Here is a 19100-nt window from a genome sequence, read left to right on the forward strand (position 1 = left end):
TAACACTTTTAAAAGCATGTTGAAGAACTGGAGAGGGTGCAGGGAAGAGCCACACATGACTCGAGGGCTGGAGAGAATGCCGCACGATAAGAGATTTAAGGAACACCTCCGTTGGGTGTATCAAAGAGATTGAGGAGACTTGGTTACAGTTATTTAGTACTGTAGCACCGAGGAGCGCTAGCCACAGCCCAGGACCCTGCCGTGTATCAGTACCTTCACGGGGAGAGAATACTGGGAACTAACAGGCTCTTTAATCTAGCAGAGAAAGACAGAACAAGAACCAATGCCTGGAAGTTAAAGCCTGACAAATTCCAGTGGGAAATAAGGTGCAAACTGGGGGAGGGAAAGTGATTAACTTTCAGTATAAACTCTCAGGGGAAGTGGTGGATTCTCCACCTCTTGATGGCTAAATCCAGCTTGGCGGGCTTTCTGGAAGATGCTCCAGCCAAGCACAAGTTATTAGGAGGTCAGATTAGGTGATCTAATGGTTCCTTCTGGCCTTAAAATCTGTTAACTGGATCCAAGCAGGTGAACTCACATGGTGTGTAAAGGTCCATTGACTTCAGCTGGGCTTATGTGGGCACAGGGTCTATCCACATGGATCCACCTGCAAAGCCTGGCCCTAAACAGCTAAAATGCAGGGGGAAAGGTGCTGAGGTTCTTAATTAATGCTGATCTAGACAGTTCTTGGGCTGACTTAACTATTGGTTTAGAAACTGATACAGTTTCATCAGCACAAGCCCTTAGGGTGGATGGATTTATACCGCTATAAAGGTGCTGGTCTACTCACAAGAATCTGCTATACTGATAAACACCGTTATTCTGCATCCATACTTGGGAGTTGCATTGATTCAATTGTTTCTGTCTCTTATCTGGTGATATGGTTAAATCTGCACAAAAGATGCATGAATTAGCCCTGCCACCCGAATGCAGAGCTTAAACACTGAAGAGCAAAATGAGGAAGCACCTCTACAGGACAGGGTGTGAAGAACTCCTGGGTTCTGACTTTGACTCTGGGGGCTTGAGCAAGGCATGTGCTCTTTGCCTCAGTTTACCCATCTCAAATTTGTGGACTGTTCTTTCATATTTATTCAATAATCTCCATGTTTAATTTGGATGAAGCTGCTGTAGGGATCTTATTGCAGAAGCTAGGTTCAGCTTGCAGTGAAGTACATGGTGGGGGAAAGATGGGACTCTGGTCTACTTTTTTGACAAGGCAAGAACTGGCTAGTGTGTTTGCCCAACTGTCCAGGCTACCCTGTGTGAGGACCCGGTTATATCATTACAGTTACCAGGATAGTCATGAGCATAGTCCTGTAGGATCTCCCTCTTTCCCCCTCCCCTCTGTGGGGCAGGGGCTGATGTAACATATTTTGGGAGGCACAGTGGTGCTTGAATTTTATTCTCCACCTTGGTGTCCTGGAATAAATTGCCCAGGGAGGTTGTGGAATCTCTGTCGTTGGAGGTTTTAAAGAGCAGGTTGGACAAACCCCTGTCAAGGATGATCTATATCAGTGGTGGGTAACTTTACCCTGCAGGCTGCACGCGGCCCATCAGGGTAATCTGCTGGCGAGCTGTGAGATAAGTTTGTTCACACTGACCACAGGCCTGGCCACCCGCAGCTCCCAGTGGTCGCAGTTCGCTGTTCCTGGCCAATGGGAGCTGCGGGAAGTGGCGGCCAGCACGTCCCTGCATACCATAGTACTTCGTCCTGCCATGAGTGCAGGGGACTGGACTAGACCCCTCAAAGTCCCTTCCAGTCCTACAATCCTATGATTGTCCCCCTGATATCTGCCACTGTATTAAAAAACAAAACAAAACTGGATTAGGCAGTTTTGCATATGACTATGTTTGACTCGAAGATTAACAGTTCCCAGACGTGAGTGGTAGGCTTCAGAGTTAACACTGCAGCTTCCAGCTCTGCTTCACACTGTTTGCCACCTCTGGCAGGCAGTACTGCGTCAGGTCGCAGCTGGCAACCAGAAGCGCTAGAGACTATGTTTGAAAATGAAACCTGAAGGCAGAAATGCAGAGAAAGCAGGGCCCAGGTCTGCGTGGGTGCTCTCTAATCCCTGGGCACGATGGGTACTCCCAAGGAAGGCAGCCTAGACTTTGCCTGCCACATTTGCAGTTCGATCCAGCCTGATCTTTTACCCCCTGCTGGGGACTGCATCTGAGCATATCTTTTTATGGCAGTTTGCCTTCCTGGAGGGAGGGAAAGTTTAGCCAGGGCCCATGCCCCACTGCCAACGTGGTGCCAAGAAGCAGAGAGAGCATGTGGGTCTTGGGCTCTGTAGGAGAGCTCAGAATTTGTTGGGCAGCAAATCGCTGGCACTCTGTGGCCTGTCTTCTCCATCAAGTTCTGTTCTGTGGTGGAATTACTGGTCTGGTGGAAGAAGTGAGGTTCTGGAGACATCAGCCCAGTAATACCAAAATGCCCTGAATTGGGTTGTGTTAGTGAGCAAGGACACAAGGCCTTAGCACAGAAGAGCAGTAGGTTTAATGCACTTCCTAGTTTAAAGGGCAAGGCTGATGTCTTTGAGCTAGTTTTTCCTGGCTAGTTCTCTTATGATCATAAGGCACGTCAGGTGTTAGTGATGCCGACTCTTTATCTGCTCCAGCTCAGTAAGTCACATAGCTGGGTCATGCCAATCGAAGTCATTCTAAGCGGAATATTAAAAAGAGTCAGAAAAAGGCAGCATGGAAGTGGGGGGAGGGTATCCGCATAAGGGCTGATCCATTGAGGTGCTGAGCACCCTCCGCTCTTCACTGACGTCAGTGGGAGTTGGAAGGTGCTGAGCGCCTTGCAGGATGAAGCCCTGGTTTTGCAGATGGAAGTTCTAACTGCTGTCGTTGATTGCAGAGAGGTGAGCCTTTAGCATAGCTCTGAATGCTGGGTCCAGAGTTTCCCGCAAGCTCACAGCCATTTCGTCCGTCCACCTGTGCTCCAGGCTTGGGCGGCGCTTCCTTGTCACATCGAAGATGTGTGTGGGTTTAAATTCTTGCGGCATCTTTAATCTGAGGGGCCGAGCGTGGGGATACAGGCTTTTCTCGATCACTTCATAGGGCAGGTTGGGGACGGGGGAGAGTCTGCCTTTGTAAGCCATGTTGATCACCGGCTGTCCGCGCGAGTCCTTGGAGAGAAACAAGAAGGAGCTGAAGTCATGATCCCCACAGGCCTCGGGGTTGGTGCCCAGCCGGACTGTTGTAGGTCGGAATATGTCTGTCACCCGAGGGGAGGATGGATTGACGCTGGCATTCCAAGCTCTCTGTGATTTCCCAGTGCGGGGCTGAGCAGTGGCAGATAAACGAGGTTCCCCTTTAATCTTAGCCCTCCGCTTGGTGTGCACGCTGGTTTTTTTTTCTCCAGGAGGTATTTTAGCTACTTCCTTCTTGGGGACAGCATCCAGCTTCGCTCTGTCCTCCGGAAAATGCCACCGTTTAGCAGAGTCAGGCAACCCCTGTTGCTGCTTCGTTGCAAGCCAGTTAGAGAATGCCACGGCATTCAACAAGTCCTGCTCCCTCTGCAACAAACACACACACAACCAAGTCAGGCCTGGGTCATTAGATCGAACGTTTGTCACCCAGGCCAGGCCATACTAGCTTAAAACGTGTTAAGGAGCCAGAAAGCCTGGCAGGTGTTTTCTAAATGTGATTTGGTGGGGTGGGAGGGGCGAGGGTGGTCTTTCCTCTGAATCACTGCTGAATGACCCGCTACTGGACACTATGCTGCTACAGTGCCTTCTTCCTTGGACGGAACGTTAATTCAGTGTCTTGGGTTCTGGCTACATTCCAGCTCACGTTAATATTTTGCCTACCTACAAGTTCCCCCTCTGGTTTCCTGGGGGCACAGTGCTCAATTCCTATCCTGCACTCTCGGGTCGGAAGCAGCTTCTGCGTTCCACCCTCGGGGCGCTTCGTTGCAGGGGGGCGAACTGAGTAGTGAGTCTAAAAAGGCAAGTTCAGCCCAGGTGAAAGGAGGCAAATATCTCAGCAGTATCTGGTCTAAGGGCTTCCCTGCACCAATGAGGCGAGAACAAGTCCTGATCTGGAGGATTTTAACAACAGGGGAGTCACGCTCATGAACAGACCTGAGCAGTCCAGAGAAAGGACTGGGCTGTCACTAGGTGCAGGGCTGGGCCGTGGGCTTTGTGATTTGCTGATACGTATTTATATTTTCACAGGTTTTTAATGTCTCAGAACTAGGTCCAAAGTGCCATGAGACAAGGTACCCCATGATATTCAAACCGAAGTTCATGGCTTGGGTCTTTCTCCTGTCTGGTGGAAATACCATGAGGAGATGAGATCTTAGCATTATTGTGGTCCCTCAAACAGCTTAAAACATTAAAAAGCCATTGACAATATAAACATAACCCCTATTTCTTATATAGATCAAAGCGCTGCATCATTTTTCATGTATTTATCCTCACAACCCTAAGCAGGATTATCCCCTGATGGAGAACTGAGGCAGAGGGGGGGCTAAGTGACTTGTCCAAGGTCACACAGGAAGTTCATGGCAGAGCAGGAAATTGAACCCTGGTCTCCTACGTCCAGGTCTGTGCCCTGCCACTGGGCCATCCTCTCTGTGGAAACACAGCATCTGACCCGAACGCTACCATTCTGCAGCCCTGCTCGCAATGCATGCTCTTGCTGATGGTATTCTTGTAGAATCATAGACAGGTAGGGCTGGAAGGGGTCATTAAGTCCAGCCCTGTGTGCTGAGCCAGGGCCAAGTAAACCTAGATCATCCCTGACCGGTGTTTGTCCTACCTATTCTTCCAAACCTCCAGTGACAGGGATTCCACAAGCTCCCTTGGAAGCCTGTTCCAGAGCTGACCTCCCCGAAGAGTTAGAAAGCTTTTCCTGCAACCTAACCAAAGTCTCCCTTGCTGCAGATGAAGCCCATGACTTCTTGTCCTACCTTCAGTGGCCATGGAGAACCATTGATCCCCGTCCGCTTTGTAACAGCTCTGAACGTGACGACTGTTACGCGGTTCCCCCTGTTCCTCCCACTCTTCGTTTCTCAAGCCTCTACCTGCTCAGTCTTTTTAACCTTTCCCCATCAGTCAGGGTTTTGAAACCTTCTCTCATTTTTCTTACTCTCCTCTGGACTCCCTCCAATTTATCCACCCCTTTCCTCAAGCATGACATCCAGAACTGGACACGCTGCTCCAAGTGAGGCCTCACCAGTGCCGAGTAGAGTGGGACAATTACCTCCTATGGCTTACATACAACATTCCTGTGAACACCCCCAGAATGACATTAGCCTTTTTTGCAACTGCATCACACCGCTGGCTCATATTCAATTTACGATCCACTCTAACCTCCAGACCCTTGTCGGCAGTGCTGCCTCCTAGCCCATTATTCCCCAGTTTGCAGTTGTGCATTTGATTTTTCCTTCCCAAATAAATTCCTCTGTGCTTGTCTTCACTGAATTTCAGCATGTTGATTTCAGTCCAATTTTCTAATTTGTCCAGGTTGTTTTGAACTCTAATCCTGTCCTCCAAAGTGCTTGCAACCTTCCCATCTTGGTGTTATCCACAAATTTTATAAGATTACTCGCCACTCAATTAACCAAGTCATTAATGAAATTATGCCACTAAATATGCCTTCTAGTGTGACAGCGAACCATTGATAACTACTCTTTGAGTCGGTCTTTCAACCAGTTATGCACTCACCTTACAGTAATTTAATCTAGACCACATTTCCCTTGTTTGCATATGAAACTATCATGTGGGACTGTGTGAAAAGTCTTACTAAAATCAAGCTATATCACATCTACTGCTTCTCCCATCCCCTAGGCCAGTAACCCCGTCAAAGGAGGAAATTAGGGTTGTTTGGCATGATTTGTTCTTGACAAATCCCTATTGGCTATTCCTTATAACCCTATTATCTGCTAGGTGTGTACAGAATGAATGTTTAATAATTTGTTTAGAATTGTTCTAGGTATTGAATTTAGACTGACTGGTCTACAGTCCCTCTGGGTCTTCTTTGTTCCCACTTTTAATAAGTACTATGTTTGCCCTTGTCCAGTTCTCTGGGTCTTCACCTGTCCTCTATGAGTTCTCAAAGGTCATTGCTAATGATTCTGAGATTGCTTCGGTTAGTTCCTTAAGTACCCTAGGACAAATTTCTTCAGGCCCTGCTGACTTTCATACATCTAATTTATCTAAATATTCTTTAACCTCTTCTTTCCCTGATTTGACTTGGATTCCTTCCCCCTTGTTAGTCAACACAATTAATATTATCTGGTCACCATTTACCCTTTTAGTGAAGACTCAAGCAAAACAAGCATTAAACACCTCTGCCTTCTTGATATCATCAACTAGTTCTGCTGCCCCACTAAGGAGAAATCTAGGGCCAGCAGAGTTAAGGACAATCAGTACGTTTTAAAAATATACTAGGAACAAAAAGAATCCTGACAATGGAACTGGTGGACAGGGTAGAGTTATCAATAATAATGCAGAAAAGGCAGAAGCCATTCAATAAATATTTCTGTTCTGTGTTTAGAGGGAAAACAGATGGTGTAGTCTCATCATATGGTGATGTTAATACTCTTTCCACTCCATCTGGAGGATGTTAAACAGGAGCTACTCAAGCTAGACACTTTTAAATCAGCAGGTCCAGATAACTTGCATCCAAGAGTTTTAAAAGAGCTGGTTGGTGAGCTTGCCAGACCGTTAATGTAGATTTTCAGTAAGTATTGGAGCACAGGGGAAGACTGGAAGAAAGTGAATGTTGTGCCCATATTTAGAAAGAGTAAATGGGACAACTCAAGTAATTTTAGGCCTGTCAGCCTGACCTCAATCCTGAGCAAGATAATGGAGTGGCTGATACAGGACTTGATTAATAAAGAATTCAAGGAGAGTAATGTAATTAATGCAACTCAGCATGGGTTTATAGAATACAGATCCTATCTAACTAACTTGATTCTCTTTATGAGATTACAAGGTGTTTGATAAAAGTAACAGTGCTGATATACTAGACTTAGACTTCTGTAAAACCTTTGACTTGACACTGCATGCCATTTTGATTAAAAAACCATAATTCTATAAAATTAACATGGCACACGTTAAATGGATTAAAAACTGGCTAAGTGGCAGATCTCAAAATGTAACTGTAAATGGGGAATTATCATTGAGTGGGGCCATATGCTATTTAACATTTTTATCAATGACTTGGAAGAAAACATGAAATCATCATATTAATAAAGTTTGCAGATGATACAAATTGAGGGAGTGGTAAATAGAGAGGACAGATCACTGATTTAGTGCGATCTGGATCATTTGGTAAACTGGGCGCAAGCAAACAAAACACATTTTCATGCAGCTAAATGTAAGCATATATATCTAGGACCAAAGAATGTAGGCCATATTTACAGGATGAGGGACTGTAACCTGGGAAGCAGTGACACTGAAAAAGATTTGGGGGTTGCGGTGGATTCTCCATCACTGACCATGTCTAAATCAAGATGGGATGTTTTTCTAAAAGGCTCTGCTCTAGGAATTATTTTGGGGAAGTTCTCTGACTTGTGTTACACAGTAGGTCTGACTAGGTCTGTCGACCACAGTGGTCCCTTCTGGCCTTGGAATCTATGACTCTATAATGGGAGGACCTACGCTTTGTGCTGGGTGCTGTACAGGGTAAATGACAGTCCTGAGAAGCTGCAGAAAAGCTAGACAGACTTCTGCAGCCATGGTGGAACAGGCCTGTTAGGTCACTGAGTCCATCAGCTTCCTGACAGGCCCAGCATCCCCTCGACAGAAGATCTCTCTGATATTAAGCTGACTGGACAGATTTAGACAGTATATTCCTATAATCAGGCTAGCCTGTAGTCAGCAAACAGCAGCTGCAGCTTTGCTCATGGGTTGTGGCCCCTGAGGCATGATTCACTCATAACGCAATTAAGCCCACAACTAACTTTCATCCTCAGATCTGACTCTCGGCTAGGCCAGGTGACATCTGTCTGCAGATTGATTTGGCATGGTTTCTTACAGCGCAGGGGCAGCCAAAGTGCAGCTCTCCCCTGACCGCTATGGAGAGCTGACGGGGAATTTTTTGACTCCATGTTTTTTTCATTGGAAAGGGCCCCTTGGCTGACACCAAACCTGTGTGTGGAAATAGCGGTTGGCTGTTCTGGGGTGGGTTTGGCGCGTGGCACACAGCTCCCCTCTTGCATTACTGCTCACACCCTAGGGCTTCAAGGAGTCCTGGGCTAGTGGATGGGACGGAGTGGGTGCTTCTGCGTAACAGGGACTGAGGCATCCCGCTGAATGCCGCAGGCTACGTCCTCCCTCCGGAGGCGGAGTGCGCCACCTGGGGCCTCAGGAGAAGCCCACCCGGCGAGCGAGGGGCGTGCACGCTCTCTCGCTAGCTCTCATCAAGCTCGCACAAGGAGCGGTGGTGGAGAGACAGCTCAGCCGCGCTGAGCACGAACCCACCTGGGGGGACTGAGCACGGCTACCCTGCCACGACACACGCTGCCGGGGCTACCCTGCTGTTCCGCTCGCGGCGGCAGGGAAATCATGCCCCTAGCTGCAGGGCAGATGTAGCCTCGGATACATAGGAACACCTAGACAAGCATATCTGCACAGCTCTCACGTGCCTTCTGGCCCTTGGGCATAAGATTCAGGGGGGAGCAGGCAACGCTGTTTCTGTGAGTCTTTGGCGTGTGTAATGAACAAGGGGGGAGAATTCTTCCAGTCGTGAACGGGTAAAATGAGGAGCAGTGGAATGAGATCAGGAAAGGGGAAACTTAAACTTAGTAACAGGAAATGGTTCCAGGCGATGAGATTTGTTAGGCAGCAGAAGGGCAGGAAAAACACTTATAAATGGACATGGTAAAACAGGGAACAACCCTACCTTGGCTGTGACCTAAGAAGTCTCTTCCAGCTCAGGCCTGGTCTACACTACACTGTTAGGTTGACATACGGCAGCTTATGTGGACATAACTCCAAAAGCGTCTGCACTAAAATGTCGCTCCCACTGATTTAACTCGCACACTACACCACCTTAATAACTCCACCTCCGTGAGAGGCGTAGCGCTTAGGTCGATGTAGTTAGATCGACGCAGCATCCGTGTAGATACTGGGTTGCTTACAGCGGCTGTTGCTGCCTTTCAGAAGACATCCCACAATGCCCCACACTGGCAACAAGGCCAGCAAAAGACCTTTTATTCGAACTAGAAACCAAAACCAGTCAGGAAAGTCCCTGGCTCTTCTGGTGCTACAGCCGTGGTGATCTTACCTTCTCTATCTTCAGGAAGTTTTGTTCCGAGTGCTGACATTCACTTTTGATTTGATTCAGCTTGTGCATTTCACGAGCAAAATTGCGCTTGTCTGTTTTCCACATGGCATCATTCAGGTACCTGGAGAATCACAGACCAGTCAGCTTGACTTCAGCACCCAGAAAGCTAATGGAGCAAATAATCAAGCAATCAATTTGCAAAGACTTAGAAGACAATAAGGTGATAAGTAACAGTCAGCATGGGTTTGTCAAGAACAAAATGTGTCAAACCAGCCTGATAGCTTTCTTTGACAGGGTAACAAGCCTTGTGGATGGGGGGAAGTGGTAGATGTGGTATATCTTCACTTTAGTAAGGCTTTTGATACTGTCTCACATGACCTTGTCATAAACAAACCAAAGCTAGATGGAGCTACTATAAGGTGGGTGCATAACTGGTTGGAAAACAGTTCCCAGAGAGTAGTTATCAGTGGTTCACAGACAAGCTGGAAGGGCATAAGGAGTGGGCCAATTTATTAAGTGATCCATCCCTTGTTACCCAGTCCCAGCTTCTGACATTCAGAGGTTTAGGGACACCCAGTGCATGGGGTTGCATCCCTGACCATCTTGGCTAATAGACATTGATGGACCTGTCCTCAATGAATTTATCTAATTCATATTTGAACCCAGTTATACTTTTGGCCTTCACATCATCCCCTGGCAATGAGTTCCACAGGTTAATGGCACATTGCATGAAGAAGTACTTTTTGTTTGTCTTAATCCTGCTGCCTGTTAATTTCATTGGATGATCCCTAGTTCTCGTGTTACGTGCAGGGGTAAATAAAACTTTCCTATTCACTTTCCCCAGAACATTCATGATTGTATAGACCTCTGTCATCTCCCCCTTTAGTCATCTCTCTTCTAAAATGAGCAGTCCCAGTCTTATTAATCTCGCCACATATGGAAATTGTTGCATATCCCTCATCATTTTTATTGCCCTTCTCTGTATAATTCTAATAGACCAAATATATCTTTTTTGAGATGGAGCAACCAGAACTGCATGCAATATTCGAAATACCATGGATTTATACAGTGGCATTATGATAGTTTCTGGTTTATTATCTATCCCTTTCCTAATGGTTTCTAACATTGTTCGCTTTTTTGACTGCTGCACATTGAGTGGATGTTTTCAGAGAACTATCCACCATGACGCCAAGATCTCTTTCTTGAGTGGTAACAGCTAATTTAGACCCCATCATTTTGAATGTATAGCTGGAATTATTCTTTCCAATGTGCATCACTTTGCACTTATCAACACTGAATTTTACCTGCCATTTTGTTGCCCAGTCACCTAGTTTAGTGAGATCCCTTTGTAACCCTTTGTGGTCAGTCTTGGACTTAACTATCTTGAGTATGTTTCTAGTGTCTGCAAATATCCCCAAACATTTCGCTCCACCATTCACAGATGACCTTCTGTTATGCAACTGATTTGTCTGCTCTTGAATTGGTCACTTCAGACTGGTTTTACTGTAACTGGAGCGAGAGCTGGCAAAACTGGACCAGCAGGAAGCGGGGCAGGTCAGGATGAAACATACACGGGCAGAGCCAAGCGAAGGCCCCACACGGGAGCAATAGGAGCTACTGCAGATCTGACATATTGTTCACTGAAACTGCTGCAGGGGGCAGCTTGCACAGCACACGTCTGTGATAGGGGGACTCTGCATTGCATGCATGGGGTTTAGTGTCCACACAGAGCGTAATACCCCAGTGCGGATATAGACAGCAGTGTAGACCACGTGCCATGGCTCCGGTGAATAGAGTAAAGACAGGTCTGAAAGGGTGTGGGGATGTACCCAAGTGCAGACCCTGCACGGCTCTCTGCGGCCCAGTCCATGCCTGCATGTCTACACTGCTATAGTCAGCCTTGCCCCTGCGGCAGGGAAAGACTCTGGCAATCTCCGGCCGCAGGGAAAGGCTGAGCTGGGAGCTGCTGAAGCCTTTCCCCACTGCATCCCCCCTGCCAGAGCCTTTCACTGCCAGGTGCAGCTACACACTGCAGGGCGGCTGCAGCCTGCATTTCGCTGTGCCAGGTAGCTACTACGTGACACTGCCGTTGGGTCTGAGTGAAGATGCAGCCTCTGTGGGGCTCTAGCCAGTGGTTTTACTCCATTGTCACCACCAGATTTCCCCCAGTTTTAAAGTACTAGTGAGCATGATTCTGTGGCATGGAGAGCTGCGGGGGGGACTGTTGATTTCCCCGACAGATGTGTTTATTTCTCCACTGCTGGTTATCAGTTCATATCATTAAACCCACAGCTGGTTGCACCTTAGCTATTTTTTAAAGGTTTTTAAGGCCCGGCTTGACTGATTTAGTTGGGGATTGGTCCTGCTTTGAGCAGGGGGTGGGACTAGATGACCTCCTGAGGTCCCTTCCAAACCTGATCTTCTCTGATTCTATTAACCAGTATTGTAGCTGGCAACTCTGAACCAGTCATCATTTGGTGTGCAACGCTCACCTAGCGCAGCTCCTGTGGGCCCATATCCTGCAGAGGTCAATGGGCTGCTGCCCCTCTGCGTCCTTGGCGTGGACATCAGCTCCAGCCTCAACCAGTTCAATGATGCAGTCGAGGCGTCCTTCACTGGCTGCCTTGTGAAGTGGCGACGTTCCGCCCTGGTTCTGACTGAAAAACAGACTGTCATTCCGAATTCTAGTCCAGATTTCTGAGAGACTGCCCCTGAGTTCTTCAGAGAGTATCTCCTTCCATTTGGCATTACAGAACAAACCAGTTATGGTGGTCGGAGATGAAAGACGACTACAGGTCCCCTCCAGTCCATGCCCCCCGCCACTACAGGATCGTGTTCTATTGGTTTCTGGAGCTTTGTTTGGCCTAGATTTCAAGGTCCCCAGTGATGGGCTTCCACCACTTCTTTTGGAAGACTCTTCCCCAGCCTCTGAAGACAAGAAAATCCTCAACCCCCTTATTTTTTTGAACAGAGCTTGGGTAGGGAGAATTTTGGCCAGGCCAGCAAGTGAATCTCTTCTAATTACAACCAAACTCTTTGCAAGTTGGTGGCTCCAAGTCTCAACTCAGTCCAGGTGGATGGCTGGGTCAGGACTTTGGTCATGAGGCAGGGTGCCTTTCAGGCAGAGGCTCTGGTTTTAATGTGGGTCACATTGTTAGTGACTGGAAATCACTTTTTGGGTGGCCTGTGTGACATGGGTGGATGGGATGGGAAGTGACTGAATGTTCCTAGCGGAGAGAAGTCCCCACCAGAATAGGCCTCCCCAGGGGCAGACGCAGCAGAGAGACCAAAGGAAGAATGGATCATGGAGACAACTTTTCGTTCATCCCTTCAGGTCAGGATTGAGGTACCTTATGTTGGAGTGGTGGAAATTTACACTACAGCTTTCTGTGCTATGCCTATTCTGAGAATCAACACAGGACTTCAGCCTCCAGGTTCTGCCAAGCCAGTATCTTTAAAGTGCCGTAAAGTCACACAAATTAAAAGGGAAAAAAACCATTAAGATGAGGTAAAAAGTTATGAAGTCTCAAGCCATCACTCACACATTGATGTCTGCCCCCTTTCCAATGAGGTACTGCAAACACTCCAGTGCCCTGGGGCCACTCTCCTTGTTCATCACCAGGTGAATGGGTGTCCATCCTGTCAGACTGGCCAAGTTCACATCAACCTCAAACTTTTCGACTATCAGTTTCAGGCACTCCAGCCGGCCGTATAGAGCTGCTAGATGGATGGCTGAGAAGCCCTAACAGGGAGGAGGAGGCAAAGGACAGTTCTAAATGTTTCTTGTCAGACTGTCCGCTAACTAATCCACTCTAATGGGGACGCTTTTCATACCAGAGAAGTGTGGGCTAGTGTTCTGAGAATAAAAGCTCTTCCTGGATTCTAATTTTGGCTCCGATAGTAACGCGTTCTGTGACACTGGGAGAGTCACATTGCCTTTCTGTGACACAGTTTCCCCCTCTGCAAAATGGGGCTAAACCTTCTTGGTGTGGTCGGGTATGTTTTTTATTTATTTATTTTGAGGACTAGTGATTGGAAGTGATTGAGAATGGAGGGTTACAACAGAAATGGGATCTGAAATGTAACAAGTGTCTGTACCCCAATGTTTTATCGACATACAAGATGGAGTGTGTGTGTGTGTGCGTGTGTACATCTTTATACTTTGCAATGGCCACACACATACAGGGATAAGACTTTCAACACTGACACACACATCTTGACCACCTGTACCAAACTGCTTCTAATTGTGAAGATGTAGAAGGTTATTATAATTACTCAGGACAACCACTAGAGGGCGTGATGATCACATGTACTGGGCCAAGGTGTACATGATCTGTGTAGAGGCATAATTTCATTACAGATGCGACACTACAGATGGGGTATTAACCCTAGAAATCAGTAGTTCACAAAAATAGTCCTAAAATAACCCAATTTTCCTCTTGCTTTTGAAGCACCCAGAAATGTTGCCAAGTTTCGGGGGCAGGTGCGTGGAGAAAACACACATTCAGAAAAGACGTCAGTTTACTAAAGAATTAAAGGTAGATACTCAGCATGAAACTATACGTTGTTTAAAATGCCTGTCTTTTCAGGTGTTACTTTACATACCTTAGCTGACTGAAACTGAAAGAACTACAAAATAAAAATCCGGATTTACTTTTCATCTTTCTGAGCCAGTGAAAGTAGACCCATCAGTTCCGCTTGTGTCCAGTCAATTTCACTTCACTGCCTATTTGTTTACTTGCAGGACACACTGCAGGGACATGTTTAAATACCCCCTCACTGTATTTTTTGTTTCCTGAAACATTTCTATTCTCCATAGGTTTTTTTAAACCCACCCACTCCCCCTCATTTGCGTCACCACAAGATCATGTCCCAATTTCACTATCAGGCCCATGTGGGGGAGAACACTGCCCTCACGTGGATCCCCACTTGGGCTTCAGGCAGGTGTAGAGATCCATCTGCGTGGATCCAGTTGCAGGATTGGGGACCGAAGGGTCTGGTCCTGAGTGAAACAGAGCCCCTGCACTTCCCACTGATTTCAATGGGAATTGCAGGTGCCTAGCATTTCTCAGGATCAGGCCCCACGCTGACAGTGTCTTTTAAAAAGTTTGACATTCAGCCAGCTAGGCGGGGGGATGGGTGTTGATTCCTGAGCATGACCCTGAAAGGCAAGATCCTGATCTTCTGAAGGCAGTTGGAATCTTTCCAATATCTTCAGCAGAAGCAGGGGCGGGCCCTACCAAACTACCTCTGTCCTCTCATGATAGGGCCCAGTCCCGTACGGTCTGAACACCTGCCAGTCAATGGACATTGAGGATACTCGGCATCTCAGAGGAAGCACTTGGCCGGCTCAGGCCCTTTAATGAAGCAGTCATTTTTTTGGTCTGGTTTCTGCTGACAAGCAAAGATCCCAAGAGCGAAGCGGAATTGTTTTATTTGTCACCAGAGGCTCAGTACAAACACAGCCTTGGGCTGAGTGCAGTTTATTCACGCTATAATGTCACAATTGCCCCTGTGCTGTAAAAGCCCTAATTTTCACAGTGGGAACATTTGGTGGCAAAGGAGGAAGCACTTAATAGGACTGTGCTCTCAGCTAAATGACTCTGCATTTATTCTGCATGAGAGCGGATCAGAAAGGCTGCTAACGCCCAGCTCCTTCCATTCAGCACTGCTGTCAGTGAGGCTCATTCCTAAGCAAGCCTGTGACCTGTAGATCAAGCTCCAAGCAGTTTCCTTCGAAGAGTCACGCTCAGATAGCCAGGTCTCTCAATGAAATTACGTTACACACTAGGGGCCTGATCCGAAGCCCAGGGAAGTCAATGCAAAGCTTTCCAGTGACTTCAGTGGGCTTTCGATCAGGCCCTGGCTAGACCCATTGCTAGAAGTGCAGTGTCTGAATTGTATACTGCAAGCAAGCCTGGCATGAAACAAACCAGAGAATCTTTCTGGCTAATTCAATGTGACTGCCGTGAAGCCTAGAACTCCTTCAGTTACGTTCTCCTTTGCAGGCAGCAGCACGGGGGGAAGAATACTTCCCACAGCAAGAAGGTTCAATTGTTCTTTGGGAAAAAAGACCACAGCACTTCCATATGGAAACACCCCGCTATTAAATCTTATTGTCCATCTCAAGGGGCAGTATCGTGCCATTGATTTTCAAGCACAAATCCCACTGAAATCCATAAAAAGAAAAGGAGGACTTGTGGCACCTTAGAGACTAACCCATTTATTTGAGCATAAGCTTTCGTGAACTACAGCTTACTTCATCGGATGCATACTGTGGAAAGTGTAGAAGATCTTCTTATACACACAAAGCATGAAAAATGGGTGTTTACCACTACAAAAGGTTTTTTCTCCCCCCACCCCACTCTCCTGCTGGTAATAGCTTATCTAAAGTGATCACTCTCCTTACAATGTGTATGATAATCAAGTTGGGCCATTTCCAGCACAAATCCAGGTTTTCTCACCCCCCCAACCCCCCCACACAAACCCACTCTCCTGTTGGTAATAGCTTATCTAAAGTGATCACTTTATCAACAGGAGAGTGGGTTTGTGTAGGTTGGTGAGAAAACCTTTTGTAGTGGTAAAAACCCATGCTCAAATAAATTGGTTAGTCTCTAAGGTGACACAAGTACTCCTTTTCTTTTTGCGAATACAGACTAACACGGCTGTTACTCTGAAAACTGAAATCCATGTTAAACTCATGGCAAACTGGACAATGCTGGATTGTTCCTTACAGTTTATTCTCTAGTATTTCTCACCTAATCTAGTGTTTAGAGCAGGGATAGTCAATAGGTGGACCATGGGCCAAATCCAGACCACCAGACACTTTTGAATGAACCCCGAAATCTTTGTATTTACTTATTATCATCATCATTGTTATTTTTAAAATATTATTGACTCTGGAGTCTGGACCTTGACTATATCTTTTGACCAAGAAATGTGAGCCTTGACAAAAAAATAATTGACTATCGCTGGTTTATGTCTCAAATGCTGAGGCTTCTCTTGGGAGATTTCATTCAATGTCTACAGGTCTGACTGTCAGGAAGTCCTCCCCGATGGGTAAATTTAGGCTGGCTTTCTCAATGCCATTCCGTCACTCCTATTTAGAGCCCCTGAGTTACCTAAACAATTCCTCTGCCTCTTTGGTAATTACACCCTTCAAATATGGACCCACAGTTATGTTCCCCGCTGAGCTGTCTCTTAGCTGCCCTATACAGTCAGTTATTTACATTTCCTCGATCCATCTAGCCCATTAATCATCGAGGTTGCTTTTTCTCTTAATTCCCTACAATTTACATAACATTTTTTCTGGCAATAAAGAGCCCAGAGCTGAATGCGGCATTCTATGAGCTGGCCATCTCCCTTCAGCTGGCTAGAAGAGTCTATCACCTCCCTACTCTCTGCCCTGCTGACTGTGTAAACATAGTAGAAAAGAATTCATCTGCACAGATAGAGAATTTCTGAGCCGGTATGGCAGGGTTCAGGTTGGCAGGCTCTGGAGGAATACAATTTTCAAATTTGGATAACTACCATTAGACACCAAGGGACAGATTTTTAAAGGTATTTAGGTGCCTTTCAAAGGTGCACGGTAGGATTTTCAAAAGCACCAAGACACCTAAGCGTCCCTCTGCCATGTACATTGGTCAAACTGGACAGTCTCTACATAAAAGAATATATGGACACAAATCAGACGTCAAGAATTATAACATTCAAAAACCAGTCGGAGAACACTTCAACCTCCCTGGACGCTCAATTACAAACCTAAAAGTGGCAATTCTTCAACAAAAAAACTTCAAAAACAGACTCCAACGAGAGACTGCTGAATTGGAATTAATTTGCAAACTGGATACAATTAACTTAGGCTTGAATAAAGACTGGGAGTGGATGGGTCATTACATAAAGTAAAACTATTTCCCCATGTTTATCCCCCACCCCCACCCCCACCCCCATTGTTCCTCAGATGTTCTTGTCGACTGCTGGAAATGGCCAACCTAGATTATCACTACAAAAGGTCCCCTATTCTCCCTCCCCCCTCCCCTGTTCTCCTGCTGGTAATAGCTCACCTTAAGTGATCACTCTGATTACAGTGTGTATGGTAACACCCATTGTTTCATGTTCTCTGTGTATATAAATCTCCCCACTGTATTTTCCACTGAATGCATCTGATGCAGTGAGCTGTAGCTCACGAAAGCTTATGCTCAAAGAAATTTGTGAGTGCCTGAAGTAAAGGTGCCACAAGTCCTCCTTTTCTTTTTGCGAATACAGACTAACACGGCTGCTCCTCTGAGATCTAAGTCTCACTGAGTCTCATGGGCATGAGGCACCGAGGGGCTTTAGAAAACCCCATGCAGCACCCATCTCCATCTGGAGGTGCCTAAATACCTTTAAAAACCTGGCCCTGATTTTTCCGAGGTGCTGAGCACCCAGATGCCACTGAATAAATTCCCATTAGATAACAGGTCCTTGATGTAACTGGAAGCAGGATAAAAGATGGGACTGAGGCCTGGGTGGCTCACAGCAAGTGTCTTAAAATGTTTCAAAGGGCAGATCAGAGACTTAACAGAGACTATTTTGAGAATACCACCCCTCTCACTCATCGCTGTACGGACCATCTCCGCTCCTACCAGATCCCATAACATCCCTGTGGCAGCTATACAGCAGTCGTTCACATGGGAGAACAAAGGATTTTATGCATTTTTTAATCGTCTTAAAGAAAATGAGCCACTGGAAGCAAGGGGCTTCAGTGGGAATGCTTTGCTTTGCTAGATCAGAGCCCCAGTGAGCAGCCAACTCTCTGCGGCGTACAAGTGGAGAACCCTTGATTCGGAGGATTAGTACACAGAGCCTATCGCCTCTAGGTTGCTAGTTCAAAGCTGAAAGCTCTCTTTTGAAGTGTGCCTGGTGGCCTTGTAATAATGGTGATGGAGCTTACACACAGGTGGTAGAATCAGGAGACCTTGGTTCTAGTCCCAACTCTGCTGCTGACTTACTAGACTCACTTGGGCAAGATACTTCACCTGATTGTGCCTCATTTTCCCATCTGTAAAATGTGGATAATTATTCTAATCTTTATAAAGGGGTTTGAGATCACTGGATTATAAACACTGTTTTTAGTTATATCTTCCAAGTGCTGTGCAAACGTTAATTGCAACAACTCTGTGAGGTAGGTATGCATTATTCCAATTCTACAGACGGAGGAACTGAGATACAAAGAAGGCAAATGTTTTGTCTAGGATCACAGAGAGTATTAATGGGGAAATAGAAATCAGGAGTTTCCAGCTCTCCTTCCCATGCTTAGTCCCCTATGCCACACTGCAATGAGTTTGGGTCTCAGACCAGTTGCTAAGAGACAAGTGTCCAGCTCACAAAACCAGCATCACAATTGTCCATCACAATGGGCCCCAGGTTGTCACTCCTAGCAGAGAAGCCAAGGACTGAATGGGCCAGGGGAATCTGAACTCCTTTCTCCCCAGTTTCCTGGTTTTCTTTCACCAATATTACATTCACTTAACAAATGGGATTTACATTGATATCGGCTTGGGTAGGTGACTCAGCTTTTTGCAGACATTCCTGGAGCCAGTGCAGGTTTCCCACGGTGGCTGCCATATGCTCATACTTTCCTCCATTCAACTTCTTACAGACTCTGGTCGGTTTGGGAGTGCCTCTAAAGGAAAACACAGACACATCACTCCGTCTGTCCCATAGTCTTCTTCACTTCTGCCCAAGGCCTCGAGTTGTAGTCACTGAGCTAAGCGGGGACTATGTTGCAGCCTGGTTTAATGAGTAGGGGCAGGTCATCATCCTTTATACGTTCCATGTCAATCTCCACACAAGCTGGCTTCGGCCCTCCAGTT

At 46.5% G+C, this 19100-nt stretch overlaps 1 protein-coding gene across 1 annotated transcript; it reads right to left on the bottom strand.

Moving 5' to 3' along the window:
* Nucleotides 1–2530: 2530 nt before the first annotated feature.
* Nucleotides 2531–18960, bottom strand: ANKRD53 (ankyrin repeat domain 53). The gene is made up of 5 exons (XM_073343035.1): nt 18772–18960; nt 12789–12988; nt 11739–11903; nt 9247–9367; nt 2531–3524 (listed from the first exon to the last, which is right to left on the bottom strand). The coding sequence occupies exons 1-5, from the start codon at nt 18850–18852 to the stop codon at nt 2841–2843; spliced, it is 1251 nt and encodes a 416-aa protein (XP_073199136.1). The 5' UTR covers nt 18853–18960; the 3' UTR covers nt 2531–2840.
* Between the last annotated feature and the right edge of the window lie 140 nt (nt 18961–19100).

Source organism: Lepidochelys kempii, chromosome 4 (genome assembly GCF_965140285.1).
Source record: "Lepidochelys kempii isolate rLepKem1 chromosome 4, rLepKem1.hap1, whole genome shotgun sequence".
In the NCBI taxonomy this organism is placed as follows: domain Eukaryota; kingdom Metazoa; phylum Chordata; order Testudines; family Cheloniidae; genus Lepidochelys; species Lepidochelys kempii.

Excerpts from the sequence above, each read along its gene's own strand:
- ANKRD53 (XM_073343035.1), bottom strand. The coding sequence starts at position 18,852 with ATGGCAGCCACCGTGGGAAACCTGCACTGGCTCCAGGAATGTCTGCAA. Across the intron at positions 12,989-18,771 it reads CTACCCAAGCCGATATCAAT|GGCTTCTCAGCCATCCATCT; the intron begins GTAAATCCCATT and ends CCTCCCTGTTAG. Across the intron at positions 9,368-11,738 it reads GCCCACAGGAGCTGCGCTAG|GTACCTGAATGATGCCATGT; the intron begins GTGAGCGTTGCA and ends GTGATTCTCCAG.